The sequence below is a fragment of the Schistocerca gregaria genome, chromosome 10 (assembly GCF_023897955.1).
Source record: "Schistocerca gregaria isolate iqSchGreg1 chromosome 10, iqSchGreg1.2, whole genome shotgun sequence".
Classification (NCBI taxonomy): domain Eukaryota; kingdom Metazoa; phylum Arthropoda; class Insecta; order Orthoptera; family Acrididae; genus Schistocerca; species Schistocerca gregaria.
Window position 1 is genome coordinate 208,131,283 of NC_064929.1, and position 17,346 is coordinate 208,148,628.

The following is a 17,346-nucleotide window of genomic DNA, read 5'->3' on the forward strand; positions in this document are numbered from 1 at the left end:
TCTCCGTTGGATCTTCTCTCTCTCTTCTATCAACCCTATCTGGTACGGATTCCACACCGGTGAGCAGTATTCAAGCAACGGGCGAAGAAGTGTACTGTAACCTACTTCCTTTGTTTGCGGATTGCATTTCCTTGGGATTCAACCAATGAATCTGTCTGGCATCTGCTTTACCGACGATTAATTTTATATGGTCATTCCATTTCAGATCACTCCTAATGCCTACTCCCAGATAATTTATGGAATTAACTGCTTCCAGTTGCTAACCTGCTATATTGTAGCTTTATGATGAAGGATCTTTCTCTGTTTGTATTCGCAGCAGATTACACTTGTCTACATTGAGATTCAATTGCCATTCGCTGCACCATGCGTCAATTCGCTGCAGATCCTCCCGCATTTCAATACATTTTTCCGTTGTTACAACCTCTCGATATACTACAGCATCATCCACAAAAAGCCCCAGTGAAGTTCCGATGTTATCCACAAGGCGATTTATGTATATTAAGAATAGCAACGGTCCTACGACGCTCCCCTGGGGCGCACCTGAAATCACTCTTACTTCAGAAGACTTCTCTCCAGTCAGAATGACATGCTGCGTTCTGTTATCTAGGAATTCTTCAATACAATCACACAATTAGTCTGATAGTCAATACACTCTTACTTTATCATTACAAGACTGTGGGGAACTGTATCAAATGCCATGCCGAAGTCAAGAAACACGACATTTACCTGGCAACCCGTGTCTATGGCCCCCTGAGTCTCGTGGAGGAATAGTGCGAGCTGGGTTTCACACGGTCGTCTTTTTCGAAAACCACGCTGATTCCTACAGAGTAGATATCTAGTCTCCAGAAAAGTCATTATACTCGAACATAGAACGTGTTCCAAAATTCTACAACTGATCGAAGAGATATAGTTTTATAGTTCTGCACATCTGTTCGACGTCCCTTCTCGGAAATGGGGGTGACCTGTGCCCTTTTCCAATCCTTTGGAACGCTACGCTCTTCTAGAGACCTACGGTGCACCGCTGCAAGAAGGGGCGCAAGTTCCTTCGCGTACTCTGTGTAAAATCGAACTGCTACCCCATCAGGTCCAGCGGCTTTTCCTCTTTTGAGCGATTTTAATTGTTTTTCTATCCCTCGGTCATCTATTTCGATATCTACCATTTTGTCATCTGTGCGACAATCTAGAGAAGGAACTACAGTGCAGTCTTTCTCTGTGAAACAGCTTTGTAAAAAGACATTTAGTATTTCGGCCTTTAGTCTGTCGTCCACTGTTTCAGTAGCATTTTGGTCACAAATAGTCTGGACATTTTGTTTTGATCCACCTACCGCTTTGACATACGACCAAACTTTCTTAGATTATTCTGCCAAGTCAGTACATAGAACTTTACTTTCGAATCCGTTGAACGCCTCTCGCATAGCCCTCCTCGCACTACATTGGTCTTCGTGTAATTTTTGTTTGTCTGCAAGGCTTTGGCTATGTTTATATTTGCTGTGAAGTTCCCTTTGCTTCCGTAGCAGTTTTCTAACTCGGTTGTTGTACCACGGCGGCTCTATTTATCTCTTACGATCTTGCTTGGCACATACTAATGCATATTGGACGATGGTTTTGAACTTTGTCCACTGATCCTCAACACTATCTGTAGTTGAGATAAAACTTTTGTGTTGAGCCGTCAAGTACTCTCAAATCTGCTTTTTGTCACTTTTGCTAAACAGAAAAATCTTCCAACCTTTCTTAATATTTCTATTTACAGCTGAAATCACCGATACTGTAACCGCTTTATGATCGCTGAATCCCAGTTATGCGTTAACTATTTCAAATAGTTCGGGTCTGTTTGTCACCAGAAGGTTTAATATGTTATCGCCACGAGTCGGTTCTCTGTTTCACTGCTCAAGATAGTTTCCAGATAATGCACTTAAAAAAATTTCACTGTATTCTTTGTCCCTGTTACCGTTATAAAAGTTTGAGTCTCCCAGTCTATATCCGGCAAATTAAAATCTCCACCCAAAATTATAACATGGGCGGGAGATTTACTCGAAATATTTTCCAAATTGTCAGTTCTAGTATAATATATTTGTCCAATGAATACCCGTTTATCATCTACATTTCTTTTTGGTGTAGCAATTTTAATGGCCAGTAGTGTAATTTACGCAAAATCTCGGCAATACACCTCTTAGGGGACCAAGCAGGAAACGTAACACCTTGTCGTTCTTAGCTAACACAGAAACGTAATTAAAAACAAGAGTGATGAAAATTCCTAACACAGGGTATATTTTCTGCATGAGTAGTGTTTTAAATAAAAACGTGTCGTGTTGCAGGGACTTCACCGGATATTTAAGCCACTAAAGGTATTTCTTACACTCAGTCGTTTCGTAATCTCCGAACTCCTTCAGTATTGAAATATGAGGGATACATTTCAGTACCGAAACGGTCATTTGCTACGTTGATAACGAGTCTATCAACAGCGGAATCCACGCAGCTGCCCAACGACCACAGTTTCTCCTGTTGTTTTATGAAGCGCTGTTCTGCATCGCGTCACCGTCCTCCACAGACGTGTAACAAAACTAGCTGCATTACTTCCAGTACGTCTGGCAGGTTAAATGCCTTATCGTTTCTCGCGTCATATTCGTCATCTTGAAGAAACGCAGCGTTTGTACGGTGTGCTCGATACTTCGAAAAATTGTTTTCTATGTTTTTGGGGACGCTGGCCACTCTGGTTTGTGTGAGACCACATATGCGGCATACAACAACGGACGCAGTCCAAATTAAGAGTATTTGATTTTTCATTTTTGTCCCAAAAATTTGATTTGTAATGTTTTCCTAATTTCTGCACAGCAAGAATCAACAGCGCGGGAGTCAGGGCAAAACTGGCGTTCTCTGAGACAGCGACAGTACACGGTGTGTTCAAATGTGCGTGAAATGTTATGGGACTTAACTGCTAAGGTCATCAGTCGCTCGGTTCTAGGCGCTTCAGTCCGGAACCGCGCGACTGCTACGGTCGCAGGTTCGAATCCTGCCTCGGGTATGGATGTGTGTAATGTCCTTAGGTTAGATAGGTTTAAGTAGTTCTAAGCTCTAGGGGACTGATGACCTCAGATGTTAAGTCCCATAGCCCTCAGAGGCCATTTGAACCATCATCAGTCGCTAAGCTTACACACTACTTAACCTAAATTATCCTAAGGACAAACACACACACATACCCATATGGGGAGGACTCGAACCTCCGCCAGGACCAGCCGCACTGTCCATGACTGCAGCACCTCAGACCACTCGGCTAATCCCGGGCGACAGTACAAGGTTTTTGATAGAAAAACTACATAGCCAGTGTATGACTAAGCAGTACGTTGTTGGCTGTTAATATGTCGAGATATCTTAACATTTAATTTGCAGTAGCACAGTGATAGGATATCTACACTGAGGTGACAAAAAGTCGCGGGATAGCGATATGCACTTGGTAGTAGTATCGCAAACACAAAGTATAAAAGGGCAGTGCATTGCCAGGGCTGTCATTTGTTTCCGACGTGATTATGGCGGCACGAGTCCACCCACGGTCATCCTGCAGACAGCTATTTAAGGATCTAGGGATCCTCACAGTAACCTCACAGTATATATATTCACTTATGAAATTTGTTGTTAATAATCCAGCCCAGTTCAAGAGTAATAGCAGTGTGCATAGCTATAACACCAGGAGAAAGGATGATCTTCACTATGCAGGGTTAAATCTGACTTTGGCACAGAAGGGGGTAAATTATGCTGCCACAAAAGTCTTTGGTCACCTACCAAACAGCATCAAAAGCCTGACAAATAGCCAACCAACATTTAAAAATAAATTAAAAGAATTTCTAGATGACAACTCCTTCTACTCATGGGCAGAATTTTTAGATATAAATTAAGGGAGGGAAAAAAAAACTAACTTAAGCATTAGTATCATGCAATATTTTGTGTAATGTAATATCTTGTACAGACATCTTTCTTTAACCTGACACGTTCCACATCATTACGAAGTGTCGTATTCATGAGCCATGGAACAAGTATTAATCTAATCTAACCGAGGGGAATTAACAGACTTTGAATTCGAACTGGTAGTTAGATCTACACTCATGATCATAAATTAAGGATAATGCTGATACACGACGAAACAACTCTCTGGTGGTCGGTTTGCGGGGTTAAATCACCTCGGGGTATGACCATGCTGTGCACTTGACCTGCCGTCGTGGCACAGTCTGTCAATTCTCCTTAATTTATGACCATGAGTCTACGTACAACACTCTCCGCTATAAAGTCATAACTGGGGCCCTATATTTTCAGCATCTGACCGCATTAAGTAAGTTCCCCCGACACAGGCGCCTCGGGTAATACAAGTGGACATGAAATGATAAATCAAAAAGGCAAAAGTTGTAAGCTTGCGTGTTGTTTGCAACAACAGCGTGTGCATGTGTGATTTCCTACTGTTTTCTCTGCAATGGAATACACACGCCTAGCCGGCCGCAGCGGCCCAGCGGTTCTAGGCGCTACAGTACAGAACGGCGCGACCGATACGGTCGCAAGGTCGAATCCTGCCTCGGGCATGGATGTGTGTGGTGTCCTTAGGTTAGTTAGGTTTAAGTAGGTCTAGGGGAGTGATGCCAAGTCCCACAGTGGTGAGAGCCGTTTGGACCATTTTGTGAGAGGCGGCTCACCCGAGTGCCCGGTGTTGGTGGCGACGACAGGCCCGGGCAGCAGGTTGTGGAAGCCGACCATCTCCAGCGCTGGGATGGGCAGCCGCTGCGCCCGGTGGCTGATGATGCGGATCGGAGACTGGTACCTCCCGGCGCACGCGCCGCTGTGTTCGCTCCACAGCTCCTGCTCTGCAACCAGACGCGACCATTTCCAATGTGCTAGATAAACAAATAGTTAAAAAAAAGTTGAAACCTCCTGGCAGATTAATACTGCGTGCCGGACCGAGACTCGAACTCGGGACCTTTGCCTATCGCTGGCAAGTACTCTACCATCTGCGCTACCCAAGCACGACTCATGCCACGTCCTCACAGCTTTACTTCTGCCAGTGTCTCGGCTCCTACCTTCCAAATTTTACAGCAGATTTAGTTATATGTTGGCACAGGTGGATAGGCCTTGAAGAACTGAACACAGATCAGTCGAGAAAACAGGAAGAAGTTGTGTGGAACTATGAAAAAAATAAGCAAAATATACAAACTGAGTAGTCCATGCGCAAGATAGGCAACATCAAGGAGAGTGAGAGCTCCGGAGCGCCGTGGTCCCGTGGTTAGCGTGAGCAAATGCGGAACGAGTGGTTCTCGGTTCAAGTCTTCCCACGAGTGGAAAGTTTGCTTTATTTTCGCAAAGTCCGTTCGTTCAATGACGTCTCTGTCCAGTGTAATAAGTTTAGTGTCTGTGTTTTGCGACCGCACCGCAAAACCGTGCGATTACTAGACGAAAGGACGTGCCTCTCCAATGGGAATCGAAAACATTTGATCGCAAGGTCATAGGTCAACCGATTCCTCCACAGGAAAACACGTCTGATAGATTCTATACGACGCTGGTGGCGGCATGTGAGTTGGGTTGTTTTGGGGGAAGACATTAAACTACGAGGCCATTGGTCTCATCGGATTAGGGAAGGACGGGGAAGGAATTCGGCCGTGCCCTTTGAAAGGAACCATCCCGGTGACGGCATGTGCGTCACATGACAGAAATATCTTGTCGACCCACCTAACTTGTACACTTGACGAATGGGTAAAAAGATTCTCCTGCCTTGCCCGATTTAGGTTTTCTTGCGGATGTGATAATCACTCCCAAAAAGTGATGAAAACATAAGAGTTTGTCACATAAACTGCACAAATGAATGCAACAGTTTCACAGTTTTCTCTGTGCTCTGTCAAAACACATGTTTTCAAAATTTTCGGTGTGTAGACCGTCAAATCCTGCATATGTCCAAGTAAATCTGAACATGTCGTGAAATTTTGGAGAGCGAACTTGATTATGTGTGAGTGACTGAACTTTGATAATTGTCTGAAAATAAAAAATTAAACTTTTCACTCGAGCGAAGACTTGAACCAAGGACATCTCGTTCCGTAGCTCCTCACACTAACCACGGGACCACGGCGGTCTTGAGCTGTATATTTTGCTTATTTTTTTCATAGTTCCACACTTCTTCCTGTTATCTCGAGTGATCTGTGTTCAGTTTTTCAAGGCCTATCCACTGTGCCAACTTATAACTAAATCTGAGGGGGGGGGGGGGGGGGGGGGTGCGATGGGGAGGTTCCCTTGTCAGGAGAGCTGCTGTAAAGTTTGGAAGGTATGAGACGAGGTACTGGCAGAAGTAAAGCTGTGGGGACGGGGCGTGAGTCGTGCTTGGGTAGCTCAGTTGGTAGATCACTTGCCCGTGATAGGCAAAGGTCCCGAGTTCGAGTCTCGGTCCGGCTCACAGTTTTAATCTGCCAGGAAGTTACGTATCAGCGCACACTCCGCTGCAGAGTAAAAAATCTCATTCTGGAAATGAAAATTTGCATCGAGGCCAGGATTTAAGCCCAGGTCTCTAGCTCACTGGGCAGGTGCGTTGCCTACTACGCCATCCTGCCACAGTGGCTTTGCATAACTCCACAGAGTACGCTACTACGCCTCCTTCCTCAATCCAAATTCTCGTTCACGCCTCAGCCAACTTGGTATTACAACTAAATTCGAACAACATAGCAGACGCTTGTAACGGGATATCCTTCTCTAGCATTACTGTTCCTCAACAGTAGTTGTCGATACTAGTATTATTTTTCGAATTTTGGGCAGGTCAGTTCTATGTCAGCTGGATCGAGATTTTCACTCTGCAGCGGAGTGTGCGCTGATATGAAACATCCCCTAGGCTGCGGCTCAGCCATGTTTCCGCAGTGTCTTTTCTTTCAGGAGTGCTAGTTCTGCAAGTTTTGCAGGAGAGCTTCTGTAATTTAGGAGACGAGGTACTGACAGAAGTAAAGCTGTGAGGACGGAGCGTAAGTCGTGCTTGCGCAGCTCAATTGGTAGAGCACTTGCCCGCGAAAGTCAGAGGTCCCGAGTTCGAGTCTCGGTCGGGCACACAGTTTTAATCTACCAGGAAGTTTCATATCAGCGCACACTCCGCTGCAGAGTGAAAATCTCATTCTGGAAATGAAAATTTGCATCGAGGCCAGGATTTGTCTCTAGCTCACTAGGCAGGTGCGTTGCCTACTACGCCATCCTGCCACAGTGGCTTTGCATAACTCCACAGAGTACGCTACTACGCCTCCTTCCTCAATCCAAATTCTCGTTCACGCCTCAGCCAACTTGGTATTACAACTAAATTCGAACAACATAGCAGACGCTTGTAACGGGATATCCTTCTCTAGCATTACTGTTCCTCAACAGTAGTTGTCGATACTAGTATTATTTTTCGAATTTTGGGCAGGTCAGTTCTATGTCAGCTGGATCGAGATTTTCACTCTGCAGCGGAGTGTGCGCTGATATGAAACATCCCCTAGGCTGCGGCTCAGCCATGTTTCCGCAGTGTCTTTTCTTTCAGGAGTGCTAGTTCTGCAAGTTTTGCAGGAGAGCTTCTGTAATTTAGGAGACGAGGTACTGACAGAAGTAAAGCTGTGAGGACGGAGCGTAAGTCGTGCTTGCGCAGCTCAATTGGTAGAGCACTTGCCCGCGAAAGTCAGAGGTCCCGAGTTCGAGTCTCGGTCGGGCACACAGTTTTAATCTACCAGGAAGTTTCATATCAGCGCACACTCCGCTGCAGAGTGAAAATCTCATTCTGGAAATGAAAATTTGCATCGAGGCCAGGATTTAAGCCCAGGTCTCTAGCTCACTAGGCAGGTGCGTTGCCTACTACGCCATCCTGCCACAGTGGCTTTGCATAACTCCACAGAGTACGCTACTACGCCTCCTTCCTCAATCCAAATTCTCGTTCACGCCTCAGCCAACATGGTATTACAACTAAATTCGAACAACATAGCAGACGCTTGTAACGGGATATCCTTCTCTAGCATTACTGTTCCTCAACAGTAGTTGTCGATACTAGTATTATTTTTCGAATTTTGGGCAGGTCAGTTCTATGTCAGCTGGATCGAGATTTTCACTCTGCAGCGGAGTGTGCGCTGATATGAAACATCCCCTAGGCTGCGGCTCAGCCATGTTTCCGCAGTGTCTTTTCTTTCAGGAGTGCTAGTTCTGCAAGTTTTGCAGGAGAGCTTCTGTAATTTAGGAGACGAGGTACTGACAGAAGTAAAGCTGTGAGGACGGAGCGTAAGTCGTGCTTGCGCAGCTCAATTGGTAGAGCACTTGCCCGCGAAAGTCAGAGGTCCCGAGTTCGAGTCTCGGTCGGGCACACAGTTTTAATCTACCAGGAAGTTTCATATCAGCGCACACTCCGCTGCAGAGTGAAAATCTCATTCTGGAAATGAAAATTTGCATCGAGGCCAGGATTTAAGCCCAGGTCTCTAGCTCACTAGGCAGGTGCGTTGCCTACTACGCCATCCTGCCACAGTGGCTTTGCATAACTCCACAGAGTACGCTACTACGCCTCCTTCCTCAATCCAAATTCTCGTTCACGCCTCAGCCAACTTGGTATTACAACTAAATTCGAACAACATAGCAGACGCTTGTAACGGGATATCCTTCTCTAGCATTACTGTTCCTCAACAGTAGTTGTCGATACTAGTATTATTTTTCGAATTTTGGGCAGGTCAGTTCTATGTCAGCTGGATTGAGATTTTCACTCTGCAGCGGAGTTTGCTCTGATATGAAACATCCCCTAGGCTGCGGCTCAGCCATGTTTCCGCAGTGTCTTTTCTTTCAGGAGTGCTAGTTCTGCAAGTTTTGCAGGAGAGTTTCTGTACGTTAGGAGACGAGGTACTGGCAGAAGTAAAGCTGTGAGGACGGAGCGTAAGTCGTGCTTGCGCAGCTCAGTTGGTAGAGCACTTGCCCGCGAAAGGCAGAGGTCCCGAGTTCGAGTCTCCGTCCGGCACACAGTTTTAATCTGCCAGGAAGTTTCATATCAGCGCACACTCCGCTGCAGGGTGAAAATCTCATTCTGGAAACCTCCCCCAGGCTGTGGCTAAGCCATGTCTCCGCAATATCTTTCAGGAGTGCTAGTTCTGCAGGTTCGCAGGAAAGCTTCTGTAAAGTCCGGAAGATAGGACACGAGGTACTGGCAGAAGTAAAGCTGTGAGGACGGGGCGTGAGTCGTGCTTGTGCAGCTCAGTTGGTAGATCACTTGCCCGCGATAGGCAAAGGTCCCGAGTTCGAGTCTCGGTCCGACAGACAATTTTAATCTGTGTAGCGGGACTTTGAATTTCGCCGCGCTACGCTCGTTCCCTCAGATACAAATTATACCGTCACAGTTGTATGAGCGCTCGACGGCAGAGAAAATATATAAGAAAATGAAGCTACTAAAATTGTAACTCTTTTTGTTTTCTACCCGCTCTTGTTTCTTGAGAGCGGAAGCTTAACTTACTTATTGGCTAGTCTTGGTCGAATTAAGACGAAAAAACTTATTAATGTGCAGACGTATTGTGGAAGTGTGTATGAATTTCGGAGGATGAAGACATGTTAACATGGTAAAGGATGAACTCTTATCTACGCCATTTAATCACATTTTGTTATTCTCTGTTCTCTTTCAAATAATGTTTGTAGTAGAAATTGGTTTGACTTTTGCTCAGAAACGCCACAAGAACCACCCCAGCAATAGCTTTTCCGAATAACGAAGTCCGATAACTTTTCTGTAATACGAAGTCCGATTTGCATTTCATTCTTTCCCTTTTTCACGTTCGTTAACGATTTTAAAACCCCCTTTTTATTCATAATTTCTTCCCACAATTTTCAACCTTTTCTTCTCTTCTCTTTTTCTTTGTATTAACCACTACATCTGCCAGGAAGTTACGTATCAGCGCACACTCCGCTGCAGAGTGAAAATCTCATTCTGGAAATGCAAATTTGCACCGAGGCCAGGATTTAAGCCCAGGTCTCAAGCTCACTAGGCAGGTGCATTGCCTACTACGCCATCCCGGCACAGTGGCTTTGCATAACTCCACAGAGTACGCTACTACGCCTCCTTCCTCAATCCAAATTCTCGTCCACGCCTCAGCCAACTTGGTATTACCACTAAACTCGAACAACATAGCAGACGCTTGTAACGAGATATCCTTCTCTAGCATTACTGTTCCTCAACGGTATTCATTCGAATTTTGCACAGGTCAGTATTATGTCAGCTGCTTTTCTGAAAACTTTCATATAATTTTATAGATAATATGTTACATTAATTACTTATGAATACATTGTGTGAGTGAACAGTGATCAATATTGTTACAAATATTTACTATCAAAAAAAAGTCTTGATCACAAATTATTTATTCTGGTGACCGGTTTGGACCACAACTGTGGTAGTCTTCAGACCAATGAATAAGAACCTCCTTCTGTTGGTCGAAACCGATCACCAGAATAAATAATTTGTGATCAACACTGTTTTCTGGCAACGGCCTTGCCACAGTGGATACACCGGTTCCCGTCAGATCACCGAAGTTAAGCGCTGTCTAGCGTGGCCGGCGTTTGGATGGGTGACCATCCAGACCGCCATGCGCTGTTGCCATTTTTCGGGGTGCACTCAGCTTCGTGATGCCAATTGAGGAGCTACTCGACCGGATAGTAGCGGTTCCGGTTACAGAAAACCATCATAACGACCGGGAGAGCGGTGTGCTGACCACACGCCCCTCCTATTCGCATACACAGCTGAGGATGACACGGCCGTCGGATGGTCGCGATGGGCTACTTGTGACCTTAAGTGGGAGTGCAACGAGACTGTTTTTGATAGTAAATATGTTATATGTCAAGCTAAAATTTATGAAATGAAAGTATTTTTTATGTTACAATCTATAAGTACTAGCTCTGAATGTACAATTAAATTTTTTTTAGAAATATTTGAAATTACAAATTATTTGGCACACTTAAATTTCTATTACTAATTACACAGTCTAGTACTGTTTACTATGTTTGTTTCTGCATTCCTTTACTAAATAGCAATCGAAATTAAGAGAAATTTGTCAAGAAAAATTGTAAACCCTTTGGAATGTGGTTATTAGCGTAGAGTGAAGTACTACTAAGCATGACTCTGGTGTGATCTGACGTATTTTTTATTTTCGCCTTAGTTAATGTGAAAATTCAAAGACTGTATGATGACAACATTTGTTAACGAAACTAAAAAAAAAATTCAGCATCAACAGTCTTCAAATTTATTTGGAGCAATTCAACCATGAGGACCTAAAATGTGAGAATTTCAGCTTCAGGAATCAGACTCTACACGACAAGGTAAGTAGACTAGAAAGTTTATAGTAATCTTCGCTCCACTCAAATTTTTCCATAAAAGACTTCGCTTATTGTGGAAAACAGCTGGTATTAGGAAGGGTGGGGTGTTTACAGAGTCTTCAGCTGTTGGAATGGCACCTTAGCATCGAATAAAACGGGAAATCCTGCCTGAAACCCAGGCATAGATGCTTTAATCAAATTACACTATACGGTTCCAGAGACTTTTCCGAGTCTCAAACGTCTATGATGTATACAGAGTGGTCCACTGATCGTGACCGGGCCAAATATCTCACGACATAAGCGTCAAACGAAAAAACTACAAAGAACGAAACTCGTCTAGCTTGAAGGGGCAAACCAGATGGCGCTATGGTTGGCCCGCTAGATGGCGCTGCCATAGTTCAAACGGGTATTAACTGCGTTTTTTAAAACAGGAACCACATTTTTAATTATATATTCATGTAGTAGGCAAAGAAATATGAATGTTTTAGTTGGACCGCTTTTATAGCTTTGTGATAGATGGCGCTTAATAATAAGAAAATAATGGGCAAAACGAGCGAGACCCCTCGCCTTTTCGTTATGCTGATCCGCACAGCTTTAAAGTCTGCTACACAGCATAACCGGCAAGGCGACGAAGTGCCACCAACATACTATGCAAAGGCGTGAAATTGAAAAATAATCCGAAATTTGTCAGACTGTTTTCAATCATGACTATATAAGACTATATTAATGCTAATTTTTGTGTTAAGCACAACACCTAAATATAAGACAAAAATGAAAGAAGAAACGCTAACTAGTATGAACTGTACTAATAAAAATGAATTTCAGCTTATCGAGATAACATAACTGTTTTAGTAAGACAAAGTGCCCCAGATCGTTACGAATTAGCAAAATATTATGCGCATTCGGCCGCGAAACGATCTGTTTCAACGTTCAGACCAGTCATACTCGATTACCGTTGCTGACCTACCATGAAAGTGTGCAAATTTAGCAATGCGTGAAGATTCATAACGAAATTGAGTTAAAAATCATTCAGTGCCATACTTAAGTCAATTCAGTTTTCGACAGAAGCTGAAAAAGTAGGCAGTAACAAGTATGAAATTCTACAAGAGTTTCATATCGACATCCACAGGGCGCCGATACAGAATAAAGGTAGCAATAAAACGTATTGGGGGAGCGACAATTTCTTAAAATTCCTTTATTTATAGTCTATCTGCCTTCATCGATGTTAGAACCGAAAACAAACCAGACCTACCTTACAGTAGAAAACACCTTTCACTACACTAGCAGACAACCCAGGCAAACAGCCCTCTATTATTACCCCAGACATGAATAAGCCAGCCCTTTTCGCAGTGAAAATGGCAAAATGATCTGCAGTTTTCGTTGCATAGAGCTCTCTGGACTCAAAAACATGAATTGTGTACCTTTATGTCACCGCTTATGTGACAGTCGTTCGGGATGTTTATCGAAATAACAAAAAACTGTTATTAGCGAATAAATTTAGTAGGATAATTCTGCACCACCCCAGGAAATAAACGGCGACATAGCTGCCAAACGTATCCTACAATGTTTCGAATTCTCCATTAGACGTGCCACAGCCAGAAAACGTTCATTAGCAGAAGTGTTCCTTAAGGTAGCTAGCAATGTGAATGCTCGCACATCTAAAACGCGGTGGCATTAATAGTGGGATGTGAATTACCAGGTGTGTAGGCAAATGGATTTTATTTGCATTCCTGTAATCGTGATTTGGATCGAAAGCGTAACTACGATTTCTATGCTGATGTATCGACTGCATTGGAACATTTCTAATAAAGAGTAGGGGAAACTATTATGCGGCCCTCATCTTCAGTAACTGTGGTAGCTATTTTCGTTGTTAGGATTTCGTCACGTAAATCGGTAAAAATGGTACCCTACTAAATGTAACTGTAGGCTTCCGCGGCCGTTGTCAATGTCAATAAAATTCTTCTGGGTTAGAGACCGCATTGTCATTTATAAAATTCCAACGTTTCGGCGTCTGTTGCAAGACGCCTTCCTCAGGGTGTGTTGCTAACTGCTGAATGAGCGCAAGTGTGGGTACATATATACTATGGAAGAGTGTTGTGATTGGATGTGAGGATGAGGAGGAAGGGTACTAGGAGCTCATTTTATTGGCGTTTGCATTGCGTCTTGTTACTGGCGGAAATAGACGTTTTCCATTGGCGTTTCCTTTACTGCCTGCCATTGGTGGAAATCGGCGAATAGGAGACTTAGCGGCGATTTCCACCAATGGCAGGCAGTAAAGGAAACGCCAATGGCAAACGCCTATTTCCGCCAATAACAAGACGCAATGCAAACGCCAATAAAATGAACTCCTAGTACCCTTCCTCCTCATCCTCACATCCAATCACAACACTCTTCCATAGTATATATGTACCCACACTTGCGCTCATTCAGCAGTTAGCAACGTACCGTGCTAGTCTCACGTTCTTGACCGTCTATCTGTCTACTCAGCCCTTAAAACCCGTTTACCTCGAGTACGGGTGGAAATAATAAGCGGAAATGTATGACACTTCCTGCGGTATACGGTCCCTTGGTGGTGCAAAAAATTGAGCTATGTCAACGCAATCTAAAGATACGGCCGTTTACGTAAAGAAAATTTATGCGAAAGGTCAAAAAATGGCTCTAAGAACAATGCCACCAAACTGTTTAGGTCATCAGTCCCCTAGATCTAGACCTAGTTCAACCTACCTAACCTAATACACACTGATGACGCAAGCAGCCGCGCGGTCCGCGATATGGCGCCGTGGAGCGCACGGCTAACCCGCGTCGGCAAGCTGTTAATATCATCTGGTGTTACTAAAAAATTATTCACTTCTGGCGAATGATTTTCTGCGCAGTTCATTTAAGAAAGAATAACTAAAATATATATGATGTTACGGAAGAGGAAATACGCCTAATTCATTTCCCCTTGTCTTCATTCATGATGTTAGACTCGCAATCTGAGCTTACGTACTATCCATAACCGACTCATACTTGAGGTATTTCGTTTCCGTCGAAGTGGTGGCAGACGATGCTGTGGCATCTTTGAAGCGCCAGTTTCGTCAGCACATTAGCTGAGCGAACTTGCATAGTACACTCCTGGAAATTGAAATAAGAACACCGTGAATTCATTGTCCCATGAAGGGGAAACTTTATTGACACATTCCTGGGGTCAGATACATCACATGATCACACTGACAGAACCACAGGCACATAGACACAGGCAACAGAGCATGCACAATGTCGGCACTAGTACAGTGTATATCCACCTTTCGCAGCAATGCAGGCTGCTATTCTCCCGTGGAGACGATCGTAGAGATGCTGGATGTAGTCATGAGGAACGGCTTGCCATGCCATTTCCACCTGGCGCCTCAGTTGGACCAGCGTTCGTGCTGGACGTGCAGACCGCGTGAGACGACGCTTCATCCAGTCCCAAACATGCTCAATGGGGGACAGATCCGGAGATCGTGCTGGCCAGGGTAGTTGACTTACACCTTCTAGAGCACGTTGGGTGGCACGGGATACATGCGGACGTGCATTGTCCTGTTGGAACAGCAAGTTCCCTTGCCGGTCTAGGAATGGTAGAACGATGGGTTCGGTGACGGTTTGGATGTACCGTGCACTATTCAGTGTCCCCTCGACGATCACCAGCGGTGTACGGCCAGTGTAGGAGATCGCTCGCTATACCATGATGCCGGGTGTTGGCCCTGTGTGCCTCGGTCGTATGCATTCCTGATTGTGGCGCTCACCTGCACGGCGCCAAACACGCATACGACCATCATTGGCACCAAGGCATAAGCGACTCTCGTCGCTGAAGACGACACGTCTCCATTCGCCCCTCCATTCACGCCTGTCGCGACACCACTGGAGGCGGGCTGCACGATGTTGGGGCGTGAGCGGAAGACGGCCTAACGATGTGCGGGACCGTAGCCCAGCTTCATGGAGACGGTTGCGAATGGTCCTCGCCGATACCCCAGGAGCAACAGTGTCCCTAATTTGCTGGGAAGTGGCGGTGCGGTCCCCTACGGCACTGCGTAGGATCCTACGGTCTTGACGTGCATCCGTGCGTCGCTGCGGTCCGGTCCCAGGTCGACGGGCACGTGCACCTTCCGCCGACCACTGGCGACAACATCGATGTACTGTGGAGACCTCACGCCCCACGTGTTGAGCAATTCGGCGGTACGTCCACCCGGCCTCCCGCATGCCCACTATACGCCCTCGCTCAAAGTCCGTCAACTGCACATACGGTTCACGTCCACGCTGTCGCGGCATGCTACCAGTGTTAAAGACTGCGATGGAGCTCCGTATGCCACGTCAAACTGGCTGACACTGACGGCGGCGGTGCACAAATGCTGCGCAGCTAGCGCCATTCGATGGCCAACACCGCGGTTCCTGGTGTGTCCGCTGTGCCGTGCGTGTGATCATTTCTTGTACAGCCCTCTCGCAGTGTCCGGAGCAAGTATGGTAGGTCTGACACACCGGTGTCAATGTGTTCTTTTTTCCATTTCCAGGAGTGTATGTTGGTGGCACTTTGTCGCCTTGCCTGTTATGCTGTGTAGCAGACTTTAAAGCTGAGCGGATCAGCATAACGAAAAGGCGTGGGGTGTCGCTCGTTTTGTCCACGACTGTACGTGCAGCTGGCAGGATCGGCCACTACCCGATCTGTACGGTAGGTCCTCGCTATCGTCGCTGGACATTCGTCGTACTGTGGAATGGCACCAATGATAATCTAGAAACAATTTTACGAAGTGACGTAGCAATGAAGTACTCTGCTGCATTTGCTTTAAAAGGTTAGAGATATGTCTGCCATTTCTGTGATATAATAAGGGATAAAGGAAGTTATGATAACAGTAATAAATTAAAAACTTAACAACTCATTCAGAATATAGAATAAAAATAGAAAGCAGCCCACACGCAGCCTCTGTCAACATAATGTATCTTTATCTGCTTGTAACCCTTTAAAACGGAAAAGTTACCACGAAAAATTACCTTGAGTTCCTTCAACTTGTTTTCACCCCCTAGCACTGACTAACGTAATGCCCAAATGTTATGATTCTTGATTACAACATGATTTTCGAGCAGAATTTCGAAAAGATAGTCTCGATAAGAGAATACTGGTGATTTTTTTTTTGCATTGCATTTCACTTATTTTTCGAGAAAACAGCGAATGGTCGACGGACTACGTTTCCTTTTATCCGCCTAATTAATGCAATATTTTGATTGTATGTATCTTGGAACTGAAACAGCCAAAAGTTTTCAATTTTTTAATCGATTTCCACATTTATTACAGGAAATCGGAATAACAAACTGAAAATCGGTTATTTCATAAGCCAGTTATTAAGAGCGGCTTTAACAATCAGGTTAAACTGGCGTAGAGAAAAACCGATACAACCGAAAACTGGTTGTCTCAGCGATAGCCGCTACAACTACCTCAGACTGTCTACAGTCTGTACGGTTACACGCAGTTGGCCCGAATGATTCGCATCTCACTAACAACCATCCTGTTCGAATTTCTAGTACCACTTCACTATGCTGTTGCAATATCGTGGCGTCCTGTGAAATCTGCCACGGAATGCTCTCTGCACACTCACTACCGATTGACAACGGTCGAGTCCTAGCGCACACTATGCTTTCTCTGCCTGCTTTTCTGCCATTTTCAGCAACTACTGCACGTGGCACCCGTTTTGGCTCTTTTCCAAACTAACCTGCCAGCAACGCGTTAAATAGAAAGAACCACTGTAAGAGTTTATCCTGCACATACTGTATCGTTTGTTTTATTATGATTAGCCATTTTCCACGCCATTTTCTTAATAGGTTTCACGGACTTTACAACAACCACGTATAAAAACGTTTTTCTTACCTTCTTTTGTGTATCCGAAGAGATGGTTCCCATGACTAGACACTGCAACAAAAAACAGAATGAATATAAAAATTGTGACCTCATGTTTTTCATGCAGGTGATTTACGTTTATTAAGGGGACCACACCGTGGTTCAGATCGAAAAAAAAAATCTATTTTCGGTTTTCATCATAT

At 44.7% G+C, this 17,346-nt stretch overlaps 1 protein-coding gene across 1 annotated transcript in view; it reads right to left on the reverse strand.

The window, feature by feature from the left end:
- The window catches only part of LOC126293487 (carbonic anhydrase), a 150,063-nt gene that overhangs the window by 43,385 nt on the left and 89,332 nt on the right, over positions 1-17,346 (reverse strand). The window contains exons 3-4 of the mRNA XM_049986740.1: positions 17,174-17,215; positions 4,677-4,844 (exon numbers count right to left, since the gene is read on the reverse strand). Coding sequence (XP_049842697.1) covers positions 4,677-4,844; positions 17,174-17,215 — 210 coding nt within the window. The remainder of the gene's footprint in view (positions 1-4,676; positions 4,845-17,173; positions 17,216-17,346) is intronic.